General features: G+C 45.5%; 1 protein-coding gene across 1 annotated transcript in view; it reads right to left on the bottom strand.

Annotated features, from left to right (window-relative positions):
- The window catches only part of CDH1 (cadherin 1), a 73,777-nt gene that overhangs the window by 15,574 nt on the left and 38,055 nt on the right, over nucleotides 1-20,148 (bottom strand). The window contains exons 3-9 of the mRNA XM_058528126.1: nucleotides 10,318-10,553; nucleotides 6,192-6,335; nucleotides 5,911-6,066; nucleotides 5,013-5,157; nucleotides 3,420-3,595; nucleotides 3,013-3,141; nucleotides 1,225-1,407 (exon numbers count right to left, since the gene is read on the bottom strand). Coding sequence (XP_058384109.1) covers nucleotides 1,225-1,407; nucleotides 3,013-3,141; nucleotides 3,420-3,595; nucleotides 5,013-5,157; nucleotides 5,911-6,066; nucleotides 6,192-6,335; nucleotides 10,318-10,553 — 1,169 coding nt within the window. The remainder of the gene's footprint in view (nucleotides 1-1,224; nucleotides 1,408-3,012; nucleotides 3,142-3,419; nucleotides 3,596-5,012; nucleotides 5,158-5,910; nucleotides 6,067-6,191; nucleotides 6,336-10,317; nucleotides 10,554-20,148) is intronic.

Genomic DNA, 20,148 nt, shown 5'->3' with positions numbered 1-20,148 from the left:
GTAGGAAAAGGAACTACCTCTTAGAGGCGCTGTAAGGAAATTTTTAGGAAGGAACTTGTGTATGGTAGGAACTCAAACTATTAGCTTCTTTCTTTTGTTGATAGAATAACAACAGAAAATGTTGACATCAAATGTTAAGTGGGAGACAAGATGACACACTAAGTAATTCAGAAATGAAGGGTCTGCTCGCTTGCTCAAGAGGAAGTTGAAGATTTGGGGCTAATCCAGGGATCTATTAACTCTTTGACTAACTTCAACAAGGAAATCACTTAACATCTTAGTATTCAAGTTTCCAAGACATCTTTCAAAACAGTCATATTTGCCCCACTTCTAAAATAATCCAGCAAAATAGCAGAGACCAGGAAACCATTTTTCCTCTCATTTGCAAAATGGATATGGGGGTAGGGAAATGTTTCAGGGAAAGAGCCTATTAAAATATGGACCGCCCCGTGGCTTAGTGGTTAAGTGCGTGCGCTCCGCTGCTGGCGGCCCGGGTTCAGATCCCGGGCGCACACCAACGCACGGCTTCTCCCGCCATGCTGAGGCCGTGTCCCACATACAGCAACTAGAAGGATGTGCAGCTGTGACATACAGCTATCTACTGGGGCTTTGGGGGAAAAAATAAATAAAATTTTTTAAAAAAATTAAAAAAAAGAAAAAATAAAATAAAATAGATGGTACTTGGGCTGGCCCCTTGGCTTAGCGGTTAAGTGCGCGCTCCACTACTGGCGGCCCGGGTTCGGATCCCGGGCGCGCACCGACGCACCGCTTGTCCAGCCATGCTGAGGCCACGTCCCACATACAGCAACTAGAAGGATGTGAAACTATGACGTACAACTATCTACTGCGGCTTTGGGGCAAAAAAAAAAAATGGAGGAGGATTGGCAATAGATGTTAGCTCAGAGCCGGTCTTCCTTAGCAAAAAGAGGAGGATTAGCACGGATGTTAGCTCAGGGCTGATCTTCCTCACAAAAAAAAAAAAAAAAGAAAGAAAATAGATGGTACTTCCTCTTCAATTTTAGGGTGCTGTGAAAGAGCTTCCCGACTTCTCACATGAACCTGAAAAGTCACCACAAACCCCAAATGGTCCACCAGAATCTGGGAAAGCCACCTGCCCCTACCCGCCAATGCCACGCTGATCTACTTCTGAGAAGACAAGGGGACAAGGGAGGGGGCAGCTAGCTGGGCTGTCAGTTTCTGCATCTTGCCAGGCACCATACAAACCTTAGCTGTTTTCAAAATGCCTTCATTTGTTACTGGGTCTGTGGTGACGACAAATTGCTGCTCATTATCATTTAATATGGTGTACACGGCCTCCCATGCTGGGCTGTTGGGAACATCGGCATCAGTCACTTTGAGCCTGGTGATTAGGACGTTAGCCTGGTTCTCGGGCACCTGCCCCTCGTACTGCAGAGCAAAGGAGAAGATGGGTCACTTATGACACACTGAGACCTGATAGTGGAGACAGGGTTCAGGGGACTAAGGGAATCCTTTCTGAGCCCAAGCTTCAAGAAGAATCTCAGAGGAAGTGCCCACTCTACAAGCAGGGCCCTTATTTCCCATCAGCCGGCGGAGCAGCGAGCACTCCAGAGCATCATCCTCCCTGAGTCCCTGAAGTAGCTTTCCAAGGCCCTGGCTCTCGAGCCCCTCAGCACACTCTGGCCAAGTTGCTGACTGTGATCTTAGTCAAGTGCAAGACACTGTGGTTTATCCACCACCACCCTCCCCCCCCATCATTCTCAGTGGTACCAGTAATTTTCATAAAACTAAAGTCTGGTTATTACAGTCCTCTGCTTAAAACCCCCTTGCACTCAGGATAAATTTTTAAATTCTTACCTCAGTCTACAGGGTCCTTCAGGACCTGACCTCATTTGGTTCACTGCACTGACTGTTTTTCAGTTCTTGCTATGCATCAAGCTTCCTCTTGATTTAGGGCATTTTGTACATGCTGATCCCTCTGTCTAGAACACTCTTCCACGCTCCCCTGGCCCACATTTGCCAACCTCCTTTCAAGTCTTACTATAAATGTTACTCACTTTCTTTGTGAAGCCTTCTTGTACTCACAATGTCAGGTTAGAGTGGCAGACACGGCTAGTCGCCTACTAAATATCCATTCTCCCCTTCTTCACTAACTACATTGCTGGTGGCAGCAACGTACCCAGATAAAATACTTTATTTCCAGTCTTCTCTGCAGAAAGCAATTGCTAACAAGATGTAAACAACACTTGTGGGATGGGTCTTCACAGAAATAAGAGGACTTAACTTAGCAGCAATGCCTTTTGTACCCTTTGCCCTTGCCTCCCTCTCGAATGAAGCAGAGATATGGCTGGAGCTCCAGCAGCCATCTTGGGCCACAAAGTGACATTGAGCCTAGAAGCCATGTACCAACAATGGTGGGATAGCAAGACAAAGGAGGCGTGGTCTCTACTGACAGAGGGGACTATCTACCTCTGGGCTTTTTGTGACAAAAGAGAAAAAGTCAACCTTATTTGACCACAAGAGTCAAGTCTCTGTTACTAACCATTGAGCTGATTTCTAACTAATACAATAAGGTTTAAGGTTCTTTCACATGGCTGTTAGTACCTTCTCCTTGACTGTATTTAATGTAATTACACACAACAATCTGTATAAGTTGTCTGACATCTCCCTAGCTGGACTAGAAACCCCATGAGAACAGAATCTTTGTCTAGCTTGTGATATCATCTCCAGTGTCTGACACCGTGCCTGGCATAAACTCAGAAAATATTTGTTCAGTGAATAAATAAAACCCGGTAATATTTGTTACCAAGATGCACATCATGAGGACACAAATTCGGTAGGTGTTTTTTGCAGCTTCACAAACCTGTGCCGATAGGCCCCAGGCTGAAGAGGACAGAGACAAGTGCCGCCCCAATCTGCTCCCTTCTCAAAGTTCACTACTCTGGGGAGAGTTTTCAAAGGGTTCACTCTTGAGCAGTTGTGAGACAACAAAGGACCTTTCTTTAGAAACCATCCAAGGAGTTGGGGAATTACCAATGTGGGGTTGAAGACGGGAGGGTTATCGTTGGCGTCAGTGACTGTGATCACGGCTGTGGCGGTGGTACTTAAGCCATCACCTTGAAGGTCGGCAGCCTGGACCACCAGAGTATACGTGGGAAAACTCTGCAGAGATCAAACACACCAGTGTCAGAACCAATAGCCACATCAGGCCCAGCCCAGCCCACTGCATAGAAACAGAATATTTTATCATCTGCTTAAATGCCAGGCTGCCTGCCTGCCTATCTGCTTGGCACAAAACCTTTGGGCAGACGTTTACATGCAAAGCTCAGACCGTGACCATACGAAGTGGCAACTGGCCTCAGCGGAGTTTTGCATCGTCCATGGGATGTAGCTAATGTATATTTGCCCCCAGCATCCTCTGGATCCTCTTGACCCCTGACCTCCCGGTCCAGCCCGGTGGTGAGCACGCTGATGACTCCCGTGTCCCTGTTGATGGTGAACATTTTGTTGTGAGGCAGCGTGGGTTCTTGGCTGATGATGGTGTAAGCGATGGCGGCGTTGTAGGTGTTCACGTCATCATCCGCATCTGTGGCCGTGACCTGCATCACGGAGGTTCCTGGAAGTGTTGAAGGAGAGAAAGATTCAGTCAAGCTGCACTTTGGGGCCTGGTCAATACGACTCAGCTCAATTGAGTCTAGAACGTTACAGGAGGGGCCCTGGGGATACTACCATGGCACAGCTCCTCCATTCTCTAATTTCCAAATTTCTTACTAAGTGCTAGGGGAGGAAGCAAGCATTCCACCAAATGAGTGGTGTTCCGAGAACTCAACTTTTCCCACACACATTCTGGGTGGGGGTTGGGGGTGAAGAGGAGTATGGGGAATAAATAACCTTAAACTAGAACATTGTGCCATGTCTCTCATACTGAGTGAATGGCATGTAAAACAGGAAAAATCCCAGAAAATTTCCAGAATTGGCTTCTCAGCCACAGCTTCATCAGAGAGAACGATCATTTGAGATCATTGCCTTCCAAGTGGAAGAAAATATTTACAACACAAGTGACTGACAAAGGACTGGTTCCCAGTCATCTAATTAACTCTTTAAGAATCAATAGGAAAAAGACAAACAGCCCAAGAGAAAAAAAGGGCAAAAGACTGGAATAGACAAGTCGTAAAGAAGAAACCAAATGGCCAAACATATGATAAGCTGTTTCACCCATGAATAATCAGAGAAATGCAGTTTTAAATTGCATTGAGATATAATTACACACTCAACAGATTGGCCAAAGCTAAAAAGTCTAACATTCCAGGATATATATTGCTGGTGGGAGTGTAAATTGGTTCAACCACCTGGGAAAACAGTTTGTTACCATGTAGTAAAGTTGAATGTGCACAGATCATACAAGTGAGCAATCCACCATCATAGATATATACCCTAGAGAAATTCTTACATATCTGCACCAGGAGACATATTCAAGAATGTTCTGAGAGCACTGTTCCTAACAACAAGAAACTCAAACAACCCCAATTTCCATCAACAGTGTAACAGATAAGTTGTTTTATATAAATATAAAAATATCCATGCAATGGAATACTATGCAGCAATGAAAACGAATTGCTATGGGCAACAACACAGAAGAACCACTATGTACGTAAGGTTGAATGAAAGAAGTACCTCACTTCTTTCACACATACAGTGTGATTCCATGTGTATAAAGTTTGAAAACAGGCAAAACTGACAAGATATTATCTAGAAGTAAATACACACATGGTGAAAGATAAACAAGGGAATGATTACCACAAAGGTCAGGGGAGTGGTTACCTTTACGGGAGAGATACAAGAATGTGATCAGGAATGGCTTAAGGTACTGGCAAGGATCTGTTTATTAATCCGGGAAGTTTGTTCTTAAAATGTTCCTGCCAAAGAAGTTCTGTCCGTATGAAGGGCCTGAGCCCAAACGCCAGCCCCAACACTTTGAGGTCCAAAGAATCAAGAGTCTTTCTAGGTGTTCAGCCCCTCATTATTGGACATACCTGGAAGAGCACCTTCCACGACAGACCCCTGAAAGACCTGCTGGGTGAACTCAGGCTTGTTGTCATTCTGATCTGTCACTGTGATCACAATCTCCATCGGGTCCTCAATTGCATTCCCGTTTGAAGACACAGCATGAGAGAAGAGCTGCAAGAGCCAAGTGAGGGTTACTTGGGCCCTGACGAGACAGAAGAGGTGGGAGAAGCGGTCTGACCAGAGCAGAGTGGGCTCTGCCTGGCCTCCACTCCCTCCCACTCCCACGCCAAGGATGGACACACCCAGCAGAGAACTTTTCTCACACATGGGCTGCTGCTCCAATGACATCGTGACACTAGTTGAGATCATGACATGTGAAGACCCATAGGCTGAAGAACACACCCACCAGGTCAGAGGTCCATTTCCCACCCAAGGTCTGGGGGCTGGGCCTAGAGATAAAGCCTCAAACACCCCGACTTATTCCAAGCAAATTAAAATTTGCTCTGGCCACTCCAGCTTAGTGTTTCCCCCAGATTTTTCTGCATTTGGTATCAATGATTTACCTCCCAGCTTCCCTAAGCTCATACTGCTACCACGACCCAGAAATGGTTTTTGCTCCCCACATCATCACTGGCGTCTTCTTTGGGGTCAGGGACTTTTAGTCCCAAGAGAAGGTGGGCATCTTGGGTCTAACTTGTGCATGCTGCATAAGGACTCTCCCCCTTTATTCCTAACAAGGAAAAAATTAATATCCCCCAATTTTTCCAGGTGGTTCTGTTATTTCTCCTTATCAACAGGTCTAGAGATGTCAGAATAAGCTCCTCACATGTCCAGGGCATCTGATCCAGGGTTCTGACACGGGTTGACCAAAAAATTTTAGAAGGATGTGACCCCATCATTAACAAGCTTCTAAGAGATACTCACAATGTACTTCGCAATTTCTTCTCTATCCAGAGGCTCCGTTACCTTCAGCCACCCCGTTTCTCTTTCAATAATAAACACACCAACAGGGGGCGTATCAGCTCCCTGGCCAGTGATACTGTAGAAAACCTTGGTTTCTTTGTCCCTGTTAGATTTGATCTGAAGACAAAACAGAAAGAAATAAAATTAGCAAGGAAGGATCCCAACACTAGGTCTTTTCCCTTTCTCTCTTTGGTCCTTCCCTGCCAAATTCTCCCAGAGAAATAGAGAACTTCCTTCTCTACCTGAACCAGATTCTTAGGAAATGGGCCTTTCTCATTTTCTGGGCAGCTGATGGGAGGGATAACCCAGTCTCTCTTCTGTCTTCTGAGACCTTGGTGGGAGCTGGGAAACGTGAGCACTTCTGCCTGGGTTCCAGAGACAGACTCCTAAAAGGAAAGAAGATGGAGAACAAAATGAGATAATTTAGGAGAAATATGACAGGCTGAACAGTCCAACCTATCCAGTCAGCATCACCAGCCTTTGGAGGGAAGTGTGCGGTTTAAACTTAACAACAAAATGAGCGACCAAAACAAAACCCAGTGAGCCCTTTTGCCGTATAATAAAGATTGTGCTCTCTTTTGATCCTTCTTAGTGTTCAGAGTTCAAGCAATCATTGTGCATACATGATTACAGGTTCGAGGCTTTGATATTATTTTACAACTTATTTCCAGCCTACATATCACACCTGTTGTTTTTAATAGAACATTATACTCTGATGATTTAATATCAGAGCTTATTCAACAAGTGGATATTCAAGTGTTTTAATTTTCTTTTCTTTTACATTTTTCCTGGGGATATAGGTCCCCAAAGTGGAGTTATCAGCCAAATGACTAAGTTTTGGGAATTGGTACTAAGAACCACTTTGTGATCAATACAAATTCCTTAATCTCATTGTGTCAGTATATCTATATGGTTTCCATTTGTTCTAACAGAAGCTGTGGGGATGGAAACCAAAAACACCCTTTCAGATTTGTATTGAACAGCTTTCATGTGTGATAAAGATAACTTTATGCACACACCAGGAAATGAGATAGTTGAGGATGGAAGGAAAACATCCTCCAAATTGTTTAAGTGTTTTAAAGTGATTAGTGGTAACACAGTAAAGGTTCCAGAGGACAATTCCATCTCCCACCCTCCACACAGCCACTGATCACTGTTTCCCAAGTGTGATTCAAGCCCTACTTCCTGGCTTTTTAAATTTGATTCAAAATGCACAAGATAGATATGAGGTGTGACCAGACAGCATCACAAAATCCTTCCTAGTCCTGCATCCCTGCGTCCTGGTCCCTCACACACCCCTTAACACACACACACACACACACACACACACACACACACACACACACACACACACCCTCTGCATCCTTGCATTAAACTCCTAGAGAAACAGCCCTGCCTGGGCCAAGGGCAGGCTCTGGGAGCCAGGCTACCAGGCTCTGAATCCTCACTGTGGCACTTCCTCCTCTTGGGCAGATTATTTAACTTCTCTGTCCCACAGTCTCCTAATGTCTAAAGTGGGGATAATATTAGTATCTCCCTCATAGGGTTCTTGGAAGGATTAAATGAGATACTGGTATGGCAGATACGGCACTTAAAATAGTGCCTGAAACACAGTAAGTGCTCAATAAATGATAGTGATGAAGACGATGGCTGGATTCGTTGGAAAATATTGAGTTACGGTTTTAAGGAAGTCGAGTTTAGGGCCGGCCCCGTGGCTTAGCGGTTAAGTGCGCGCGCTCCGCTGCTGGCGGCCCGGGTTTGGATCCCGGGCGCGCACCGACGCACCGCTTCTCTGGCCATGCTGAGGCTGCGTCCCACATACAGCAACTAGAAGGATGTGCATCTATGACATACAACTATCTACTGGGGCTTTTGGGGGGAAAAAAAAAAAGGAGGATTGGCAATAGATGTTAGCTCAGAGCCGGTCTTCCTCAGCAAAAACAAAAAAAGGAAGTCGAGTTTAGGATGTGATTCCAGCACTGGAACCAAGTATTAAACTGATTGTCCACACCGCGTCCTAATCCTAAAAATGACCATCTTGCACAGCCATGGTGGGAGAAGAGGCATTGATGAATGAAGACAGATTCATCACTTGGCATATTGAAGAGGAAGACGAAGAGCATGCTTGCTGACATCAGTATGCAGAATATTTTCAGAGAATGATAACAAATAACGAGGAACATTGTGTGCTGGCAAAACATTGTGCCTCAACATAGTGAATATGAAATTCAGCCCTCAGATAAAAAGGATACCAGACTGAGAAAACCCACCCTAAGAGAAAGAATTGGAAACTTAGATCTACTCTTACTTTTTCCTCAGCTTTCTTGAGGTATAATTTGACTAATAAAAATTATATTTATTTAAGATGTACAGCATGATGTTTTGAAATACATACAAGATCTATTCTTACATGAATTAAAAGAGAGGTAAGATCGTCACCCTTTCTCCTAATGCAGGACTACCTGGCTCCACAAGGGCTTCTTGAACTAGAGACAAACCAAAGTGGGCCTCAAACCAGCTGTGGCAGAGTTGCCACCTACTACTCAATATCCCTTCTCCTTTTCTTATCTAAAAACCAAAACCAAAAATAATCTGTTTCTCTCCAGATATGTATTTCAATTTTGTATCCAGCAATGTGCCCAATAAAAGACTACATTTTCTATACTACACTTGCAGCTAGGTGTGGCCATGAGGCCAAGTTCTAGCCAATGAGATGTAAACATAATTTGCTTGAGAATTTCAGAGTCTTCTTAAAAATGCAGACAGACAACTAAGTGATGCATTTTTGTGCTTCTTCCCTTTCTCCTTATCACCTAGAATAAAGATGTGACGACTGGAGCTCCAGCAGCCATCTTGGATCATGAGGTATCCTTGAGAATGGAAGCCATGTGGTAAGGATGACGGAATAGAAAGGAAAGGAGGAACCTAGGTTCCTAATGACTGTGGAGTCTCCATACTGGCCACTACTTACCCCTGGGTTTTCTTAACTTGAAAGAGAATTACTCTATTTTTGCATAAAGCATGGTAATTTGTGGTTTTTTGTAATATGTATTTGAACATAATCATGACACAGCAGATATGGAGGCAGAGGCCAAGTTGGCAGAGGTGGGGAGGAACAGGTGAAAAACCAAGCTCAAAACTGTCTTTTGGTCATAAGAGGCTTCCATGCACAGTTGTGCAACAAGAACTCACCATGCTGAACTTACATGAATGATGGAGTCAGCTGGAGACTTGAGTCAGGGAGCTATATTAACATAATTCTACTAAGTTGCCCATTTTTCTGCTCTATCCAATCACACCAGGGAGAAAAATTAGATCAGGGTTATTAAGTTCCTAGACTCTAAAGTCTTCAGGGAGAAAAACAGGAGCCAGCCTGAAAGGCTCTAGTATTTACAACATGTTCCACACTTCCAAGGCAGGAGCAGGATAGAACTAGAATGGCCCCCAGAGAGACATTTTGTAGGAAGCATCATGGGAGCAGTTTAGAAACTGACAAAGGCATTAGGCTTTGGGTAACAACACCCAGAAACATTCTTTCCAAGAACCTGGACTGATACATATCCTACCATTCGCGGCCAGTCCATGCATCTGTCCATTCAATATTTACTGGGCTCCTGGTATGTGCCAGACTGAGATCAGGCACTACAAATACAATGGGGAAGGATCTTGTGGAAATCACAGTCCAACAGGGCAAAAGCTTCCCACTGATTCTTCCCTTTCTTTGCCAAGACCCTCCCCACTAGAAACACGAAGAGCAAAATGATGAGAGAATTGCCCTCTTGTTCATTGTTCCTCCAGGAATGATAAGACAGTTAACAATTACTGAGTACTTGCTCAATGCCTAGCATAGTTCTAGCATTTCACATGTATTAATACACGCAGTCATTGTTATCTCCATTGTACAGATAAGGAAATTCAAGCATAGACAGATTGAGTAACTCACCCAAGGTTATTCAAGTAGTAAATGGCAGGGCTGGGATTCGATTCCAGACAGTGTCCATGCTTTTACCAGCAGAAAGAAAGGTAATGATGCCTTGCCATCATTCCACCTGATTCCTCTCCACTCAACAACAAAAAGATACCCAGCAAGAATCAGTTCACTTAGACCAATGGTTCTCAACTGGGGGCGATTTTTCCCCCCAGGGGGCATTGGCAGTGTCTGGAGACATTTTTGGTTGTCGCAACAGAGGAGTGGTCCCGGCATCTATCTAGTGGGTTAAGGCCAGGGATGCTGCTAAACATATAGGACACAGAACAACCTACAACAAAAATTATCCAGCCCCAAATGTGAATGGTGCCAAGGCAGAGGAACCTGGATTAGGCAGGAGACTAAAATAACAGGAACTTCCGAGAAACACTCCAACATACTTGATCACGGTGGCGATGGCCGTGGTGGCGGTGGTGGTGTGCTGCTGCCTTCACGGTAACTTTGGTGGAGAGCTTCCTGCGGCTGGAGTCCCAGGCATGGACAAGAAAACTCATCTCTGGCTTATGAAGTTGTAGAGGCCGCTTGACCGTAACCACACCATCTGTGCCCACGTTGAATCTAGTGTCATCAGAAACATAGGCCGTCCTCGGCCGACCAGTGCATCCTTCAAAACTCACTGCAAGGCATAAATCACAGCGATTAGCAAATTGGGCAGATTAAAGACAAGAGCATTCCCTCTCTAAAAAGCAAACTTGATTCACCCACCAAAACAAGCACAACAAAACAAACCAGTCTGGAGACAGACAGCAGAGATACCAAAGTAGTTGATATCACACTACGTTCTTCACAATCATAAGGCGACTGTTCATTGTGGTCTGATTTTTTTCTCATCTACTTGTAAAGTACAGTTACTCGTCTAGAAAGTAACTTCTCCTTTTCGATAGCAACAAAAATGGGGCCTCTCCTTTAGCTAGCTCTTGACTGTATGAAACCAGACCACTAAAATAACTGAGACAGAATACCTATTGAGCCCACAAGTTAGAGACCAAGGTACAGCAAGGGGCTGTGGAGAGGCCACATTTAAATAAACAGTGGACATTTCCATAAGCAGTGGCAGATAATAAGATAAGAGAGAGGCAGCATGGCATAATGGTTGGGAGCATGGATTCTGGAATAGACTACCTGGGTTCAAGTCCCAGCTCTACTTATTTGCTCCGTGACCTTGGGCAAATTATTTAATCTCTGTGCCTCAGTCTACCCACCTGTAGAATGAAGGTGACAATAGCAACTACCTACCAGGGTTGTTTTAAGATAGATAAAATAGCACCGGGCACACCATAAACACTATATTAAAGTTTGTTAAATAAAATTTTAAAAAATGAATATAGCTTTGGTTAATCACTTATTCAGCCCCCATGAGTATTCCACAAAAGACATTGATAACTGTAAATATTTACTGAGTGCTGATTCTGAGCTTATTATCTGAGGCATAGAGAGGTAACGCCTGCTCGCGGTCTGAGGTGCAAAGAAGACACTGACCCCTGTCAGTCAGGGGAGATAAGGAAGGTTGCACAGGAAAGTCTTTAACCTGGTCACACAGGGCAGCAAGACAAATGCAAAGACTACCTGGGTGAGGGGAACGTTAGGACCAATGGCTCAGAGATAAAACTACAGTCACAAGTCGCTTAATGACAGGGATATGCATCATTAAGCGATTTCATCATTGTGCTTATAGCCTAGGCTATATGGCACTAACTTGCAAGACCACCACCATATATGCAGTCCATCGTTGACTGAAATGTTATATAGCACATGAATGTACTTAAAGCTTTATAGCTATTAAAGTATTAAAACTTAAAAAGTATTAATACCCAAAGCTGGAGAAGCTGTGGTGAGAAATGTTTACACTAAACATCAGAGTCTCAAAGGATTCCGTCAACAAGTTTCCACGAAGCTATATGCCAGAAACTGTGCTGGGCTCTAAGGACAACCTGTAAACAAGAGAGACAAGGCACCTGCTCTCCTTGAGCTTACACTGCTGTGGGAGAGATGGACAAAAACAGAAAGCAATCATTTCAGGTAGTGACAAGTGCTAGACATAAAGGAATTAAAGAGGGTGACACAAGAGTAACAGGTTGGGGAAGGTGTAACTTATAATGCATGGTGAGGGCAGGCCTCTCTAAGGTGGAGGCATCTAAGCTGAGACCTGAAGGAGCTAGCCTTACAGAAATCTGGCTCAAGAGCCTTCTAGGGGCCGGCCCCGTGGCTTAGCGGTTAAGTGCTCGCGCTCAGCTACTGGCGGCCTGGGTTCGGATCCCAGGCACGCACGGACGCACCGCTTTTCCGGCCATGCTGAGGCAGCGTCTCACGTACAGCAACTAGAAGGATGTGCAACTATGACATACGACTATCTACTGGGGCTTTGGGGAAAAAAAGGACGATTGGCAATAGACGTTAGCTCAGGGCCGGTCTTCCTCAGCAAAAAGAGGAGGATTGGCATGGATGTTAGCTCAGGGCTGATCTTGCTCACAACCAAAAAAAAAAAAAAAGAGCCTTCTAGGCAGAAGGAACAGTCGACAAGACAGTTCATTCTGGGAAACTCTCAAGTTGGCCTGCTTTTCTCTCATTCAAGTAATTGCTCCTCATTCCTCCGATGGAATTTCTATTTTGTCCAAGTGATCTCTTATAAAAATTCCTGCTCTTCTGCCCATTTTACAAGGCTAGACACCTCCACATTCGTGAGGATCGGGTCTCTGCCAGAAAGCCCTCAAGCCATCCAGGATGCCTGGGCTGCAGTTTTCATTTCTTCCACCAGGGGCAACCCTTGCAAAGATTGCCGAAGCCAACAGCCCCACCCTTGCCAGAGAAAATAAGACCATGTTTGGGGGCGAGAAGGTAAGCAACATGATTACCGCCATATTAAAGATGAAGAAACTGAGGCTCAGAGGTTAAGAAATTTGTCTGACATCCTATAACTAGTAAGTAGCAGAGCTGGGACTGGTCCTTAGCATGAGTTACACGAGTCTCATGGTTGGCTCCCTCTCACCCTGGAGAGACCCTATTAGGGCCTTGGATATTTTTAAAGGATGATTTTGCCTCCAAGGTAGGATCCAAGATGGTTGAAATCTGAGGCTACTACGTGCAGTAGCTGGCAGTCTGCTACCTGGCAAGTGAACTGAGTAGCCAAACCAAGAAGAGTTAGTTCACAGGAAGGGAGTTGGATCCTTCGAATAATCACCCATCCAGCCCTGCCTCCTAGATGGTAAAAAAAAAAAAAAAAAAAAAGTCAAAACCACGTCCCTACCTCTACCCTCACCCTTCAGGCTGGTTCTACAACTCATTTCCCAGATTTGAGGGCGTGCAGGTAAGGTGAGCAGGGCTTGAAGGCTATGATAAATGACAGGAAGAAGGTGAGAAGAAAGGGCTGGTCTGAGTCTGTGACTGGATTATAAACTCAGATTCCACCAGGTTCTTGCTGGGTGGCCTTAAGCAAAATGCTTAACCTCTCTGTGCCTCAGTTTTCTCTACTGGAACATGAAGGATACCACTGGTCCAGCCTACCTCTCTTCAGGGTCTTGTGAAGATTAACTGAGACAGTGAATGTGATCATATTTTGATCAAGAGCAATGCAAGTAGAAGGAGATTATTATTTCTGTGCCTTTGGGTAGACAAGCTGGAAGACACGTATTTGCTAAGTGAACAGATGAACCACAAAATGACAACAGAAGCAAGAAGAAAGGCAAAGTCAAAGGATGGGCAGATACTGCCCCTTAAGACTAATGTAGGAATTTCTTTTCAAACTAGCAAATCAAGACGCTTTTCAAATAACCCTCCCCCAACGTCACCCCCAGCAGAAGTAATGGGGCGACAACTGGAATGTGTTTGGGGGCTTGTCATATAAGCAGGGAACAAGAGCTGCCCTCATATATCACACTGAATTCCTGTCCCCAGCCGGCCCGAATCTGGGCAGTGAAAGCTGGGACAAGCATGATTGAACTTGCAAAGGGTGGCAGCTTGAAAAAATGATAATGGTTTTGCAAATAATTTGATGCAAGGTGCTTAACCGGCTTTGGGGCATCTCGTGTTAATGGTGGCTGAGCCCCACCCTTTGAGAGGGGACAGAAGTGTGTGCAACAGACAGGCAGCCCCAACCTGAATTTCCAGGTGCTCATTAAGACACATTATCTTTCTGTGCCACCTGATCCTCTGGGCTGATAAACTGGAAATTATAGGCAAGACTGAGGGGATGGCCCACTCCTGGAAGGCTCTGGGAAGCTTGCTTTGACCCTGGCGAGTGCTGGGCAGTGTCTCTGAGCCACACTGAAGGCTAAGGCCAGCACGTGGGAGCAAACAAGATTGGCAAAAGATTCAAGATTGTTGAAACCAGAGGATGGGTACATGGGGATTGGGTGTACAAAATATTTCCACCAAAAAAAGTTAAACAACAGTAAAGCCAGCGAGGGACTAAGAATCTGTACGTCAGTCCTCCTTTCCTACACCTCTTATTTGGTCACTTGGTCTAGAAACAAAATCCTAATGGCAAGAGCTAAGAACCCATCCGCCATCTCTAAACAGGAAAATCTTTTCACCATAATAATATCATCATTACCCCCATCAAAAACTACAGCTTTGGGCCGGCCCCGTGGCTTAGCAGTTAGGTGCGCACGCTCTGCTACTGGCAGCCCGGGTTCGGATCCCGGGCGCGCACTGACGCACCGCATCTCCGGCCATGCTGAGGCCACGTCCCACATACAGCGGCTGGAAGGCTGTGTGACTATGACGTGCAACTATCTACTGGGGCTTTGGGGGAAAAACAAAAAGGAGGAAGATTGGCAATAGATGTTAGCTCAGAGCCGGTCTTCCTCAGCAAAAAGCAGAGGATTGGCATGGATGTTAGCTCAGGGCTGATCTTCCTCAAAAAAAAAAAAAAAAAACTACAGCTTTAACTCCCTTTTATTAACTATTTTATCAATATTTTAAACACATGTAGAACATTATGTGTCAGTCTCCATTCTAAGCACTCTACAAATATTAACTCAGTTAATGACGGAACTCTATGACGTTGCTATTATCAGTGCCCTCCTTTTGCAGATGGGGAAACTGAGGCAGCTAGTTAGTGGCAGAGCTGGGATTGGAACCCAGACAATCTGAGAGTTCAGGCTCCTAACCCCTCTGCCTCGTGCCTCTCTCTACAAGCCAGACCCTTACACTGTGCTCTTTATGCCAAATTTTCTTATTTAATTCCCCCTCCCCACCTCCAGCCACTCTTTGGGGTAGGCATCACTATCCCCATTTTTTTTGCCCTAAATTATATGCTGGTGAGTGGAGGGAATGGGCTTGTCCAAAGTGAGCTCTCTTCACCACTAGTCCCATATGCAAAATGGGGATATGCTTTCCAGCAATAGTAAAAAGGAATATTTATTAACAAAGAAAGAGGGGCTGGTCCCGTGGCGTAGCAGTTAAGTGCGCGAGCTCTGCTGCGGCGACCCGGGGTTCGGATCCTGGGCGTGCACCGAGACACCGCTTGTCAAGCCATGCTGTGGTGGCGTCCCATATAAAGTAGAGGGAGATGGGCATGGATGTTAGCCCAGGGCCAATCTTCCTCAGCAAAAAAAAAGAAAAGAAAAGAAAAAAACAAAACACCAAGATGATATTCCAGAACACCATGGAATTCTACACACCAGGAGGTTAACATAATTTGGTTGGAGGTGGGGGAAAGATTGAAAGAAGTGTGGTTAGAATAGGGGTAGGAGGCAGTTATTTATTTATTTTTTTTAACATATTTCTCTTATATATCTTTCTATTATATTGCGTGTTACAATTACAGTGCATTACTTTTTAAAATGACAAAAATAAGAATGACTTTTTAGAAGTATCTTCAATGCACTGTGCCCCTTGTGTGTTGGTATTCATCCTATAAGCACCCCATTTTCTAGCTTACTTGGCAGAAATAGTAGCTTTAATCAGAGGACCCTGGAAGACATGACTGAAGTTCAAATAAAAATGAAGCCCAAGTTCAAGAAAAGCTTTTGGTCCCGGGGCAGGCTTTGAGCACTCAGCAACATTCTTTGCTTGGAATTGCCATCATGCCATGGAACAGTCCTGCGTAAAGGATCCCATTTCTTCTCCCACCCCCGCCCAGCCCTGTAACTGGAATGTGAGTGGGTAGGAACGAGACAGTCTCAAAAGCCTCTATGTATTTCTGGGAGATGTTGAGATTTAAGGACTGGGCCTGCTATCAAAGCCGGCTAACCATAGTTATTTGGTAACTAGTGGGATAACCTAGTCTCTTAGAAGAGACTACTTGAAAGCAGTGTTCTCCCCCCACCACACAAAAAGGCCTGCATTGTGGATTGTTTCCCTCTCGTCAGAACACATTTCCCACAGCTAACACCAAAGAACACTGCCTTGAGCTTTATTTCAAGGACCATTTAAACTTGAGCCTCAGCCTCAGGAAGAGAAAGTCATACACACAACCTCCAGGGCAAGATCCGAGAACCTTCTGCGGCTCCTGGGGGTGCTGCTGCCATTGCGTACCCTCAAACCAAGGGCTTTGGTTTCTAACTTAAATAGTGAAGATAAAAGACAAGAAGTTTAACTGGATGGGCGAAAGGAATCCTGGGGAGACAGATATATATATACCATTTAGCTGGACTGGAGTTTCTTTTTGCTGGTTAGGAGCAGTGTTTCTTTCTTTTTTTTTTTTTTTTTTTTTAAAGATTTTATTTATTTTCCCCCTAAAGCCCCAGTAGATAGCTGTATGTCATAGCTGCACATCCTTCTAGTTGCTGTACGTGAGACTCGGCCCCAGCATGGCCGGAGAAGCGGTGCACGCACCCGGCATCCAAACCGGGCCGCCAGCAGCGGAGAGCACGCACTTAACCGCTAAGCCACTGGGCCGGCCCAGGAGCGGTGTTTCTAATTCCAACCATAAAGCCATAATTCTCCATGGATACCACCGCCTATAAAATTTCTTTCTAGGTTGATCATTTTCTTAGATGGCACGGAGTGATTCTGGAATGTCTTCCTTTGATGGGTGTCCACAAAATTACTGAACATTACGGGTTTGTCGAGCACCCATGCTCAGCAAAACATGTAATTTTATGTTTAAAAAATGAGACGGAAAAGGATGAGGCCTCCAGCTGGTCCACACTCGGCGGATGTTAAGGAGATTCAAGTTGCCCCAGGAAGACTGACCATCTTTTTAGCCCCGATAAGTCTCCAAAATTGTATGTGTCCATTCGCTACTGAGAACTACGGACAATAAACACAACCTAATAGCCTTACTGGATATAGCGGCCCTGGGTGGTAGAATTTAGCAGCCCTAGCTTGTAAATGAGGAAATTGAGGCTCAGAGAAGTCTTAGTGAAAAGCCTTGGCCAAGCCACAAAGTGACAGAGTCTGTGGTCTGAAGCCACTGTCAGGACTTCACCACCAGGCAGCCTGCCTCTTAGCACTGATAAGCCATTTGCGAGGCTAGTTGTTAGTTGAATAGATACTGGGAATTTAGTTCACACAAATGAATGCACAGTTGAGGAGTAACTAGAATGAGATTCATAGCACAAGTTCCCCTCTCTCCATTTTCCCCTTACACACACTCACTCCCTCTCTCTCCCTGAATGAACGCTGTGTCTTGGAAATCCAGTTCCGGGCCTCAGAAAAACATAAGGATAGTTAGACAGCCAAGTGAAGGAGGAAGTTTTAAACTTCAGATTCGACCATGTTCTGCTTTAGGTCACCACATTACATAAGCTAAAATAAGTCAGAGTTCCTCTAATTGGCCAGTTTAAACCCCAAACATTTTTCTGGGGAAGATAAGCAGCTTGGACTATCACGCTGCACAAGCACAACTTGCAGTGTCCGCGAAGCCGAGTGATGTGCTCCAGGGGCATCGTCGGCCAGTGCTCGCACCCCTCAAATCTCCCTTGGTGACAGGCGGCTCGCAGAGTATCCCAGGAACGGGAAGTTTACCTTCATGAAGCATATCCGGTGCTTTCTCCCAGCCTCCTAACATGTCCTTGCCCAGAACAAGTTATAAAAGGTCTCTATCTTTATTTAACTTACACCCTAAAAACAGATGTCAACATGTCAGCAGTGAATGCTGCCTGGAAGTCTCCTCTACTTCTGTTTCCATCCAAATGGACTAGGGTGGAGAGTAGGGTGTCAGTGCAGAGAGAAAACAATGAGATTAAGAAAAAATTAGCCTGGGCCCCCGCGAAGGGGAGCCAGCAAGGATAAAACGGTGGTCCATCACTCTGGACTTGGGATTCTCCCTTCATTTTAAGGTGCCTCATGCCGTCTGCATCACTCCGGCAGTGTATTTTTGCGTCCCACTCATGTTTCTGCTTGGGTTAATGTTTTAGTTCTTGGACAGCAAACACCATGGATGTTGATCAGAATCAGCCCAGGGAAAAATGTCGTAAATGGCACTTCAGGAGTTGGTTAAAAGCCAGTGCAAATACTTTTATAGTTTTACATCTGTGTAAATGGGGTCAAACTGAATTGGGTTCAAATTCCAGCTTTGCTTCTTATGTCCCACGGTAGGCACGTTATTCTGACCTCCCTTAGCACCAGTTTCCCTATTCTGTAAATGGAGACATCCTCGTCTCCTTCGAAGGATTGCTTCAAAGATTCTTCCTTCAACAAATCCTTACTGAACCCTTGCTCTTCACCAGGCATCACTTTATGGCCTGGGAAATACTGTGTTTGCAAGGTCCCTGCTTTCACCGGGCTTACATTCCAGTGGGGAAGAGATAATTAACAAATAAATTAGTAAGTGCCAGGAATGAAAAGTGTAATAGAGAAAAATAAGCAGGTAAGGGGGTTCCTAGGGCTTTATGCCACAGCCCAGGTGGAGGGGACAATTTAATAAAGGACATTTAGGGAAGGCCTCAAGACGGGGCATTTGAAGAGATCATCCCAGCTTCCGGCTGCATGTCACAGCAAGGGAACGAGCCGTGCAGAGTGCAGGAATGATTCCACTCAAGCGCTGCTCACCTCCTGTGTGCTGGGCCCTGTTCTAGCATTGAAGACCCAGACGTGAACGCAACAGGTAATGAAGCCTGCCCTCCTGCGGCTGACATTCTAGTGGAATGAAGTAACGTTAGCGTGCAGGTCCCACTCAGGCCTATGAGCTGCGTTAGCTCCTGTTCCTCCAGTCTAGAAGGGTCAGAGGGGCCTCCCCACTCCCCTTACCCTTCTTGAGAACAAGGCAGAAAAAAGGACTCAGTTTGAAGTCATTTTCCTTTCCTGGAGAGTTCAGAAATGGGCCAGCACCCATTGATAAAACCTCACTCAGTTCGATCTCAATATTCCTGCCTGGATAAGGCTCAGCTGGAGAAGCTGGGGCTGCTTCTCTGCTCAAGTCTGAGATGGAGGGCTTGGCTTCAATTCTCCAGAGTGGACACTAACTGGCAAGGAATCTCAATCAATTTATTTCAAACAGGCAGGAGGAGAAGCAACTGAACTCCACTCTAACAAGAAGCTGGCAGCTGGCCTGCTGCAGAGGGGGAGAGGGCCTCTTCCCTGTCACAGGGAGGGAAACTTGTTTGGTTTCATCAAAAACAACAACGAGAATGGGGAGACCCTCCACACTAGATTGGAGAGGCTTTCTTGTCCCAGCTTCTGGCTGGGTATTAAATACACAAACACCCAACTCACCTGCCTAAAGAAAGGCTGCACCCCAGGAAACATTCCTGAGGCCAAGTCGGCCAACTCCAGGAACTGTTTGCTTATTGATTGGAAAGAAAAGCCTCCTCTCTCCCCACAGTATCTGCCCACTTTTCCTTTCTTTTGAGTTCCCGAAGCCAGAGAGGGCCCCATGTTCCGAATTCCAAAGTGGCTGGACCCCTCCTCCCTCCAACTCCTGCTGACCCCTCACAGGAAGGGGCAGCTGACAGGCCTAGGGTGAGGGACCGGGTCCTAGGCCCTAATACAGCGGGAGGGGCTCTCCAGGTCTTGGTTGCCCACCTGTGAAATAAAGTACCTTGACCAAAATACCTCTAACATCATCTCCATCCAGAGTCTAATGTGCCCTGCACATGGACTCTCCTGGGACACTTTTTAAAAATACCCAGGCCGGGCCGGCCCCGTGGCTTGGTGGTTAAGTGCGCGCGCTCCGATGCTGGTGGCCCGGGTTCGGATCCCGGGCGCGCACCGAGGCACCACTTCTCCGTCCATCCTGAGGCCGAGTTCCACATACAGCAACTAGAAGGATGTGCAGCTATGACATACAACTATCTACTGGGGCTTTGGGGGGAAAAAATAAATAA

The sequence above is a fragment of the Diceros bicornis genome, chromosome 32 (assembly GCF_020826845.1).
Source record: "Diceros bicornis minor isolate mBicDic1 chromosome 32, mDicBic1.mat.cur, whole genome shotgun sequence".
NCBI lineage: Eukaryota > Metazoa > Chordata > Mammalia > Perissodactyla > Rhinocerotidae > Diceros > Diceros bicornis.
The sequence above is the reverse complement of the archived record's forward strand: the minus strand, read 5'-3'. Positions and strand labels throughout refer to the sequence as shown.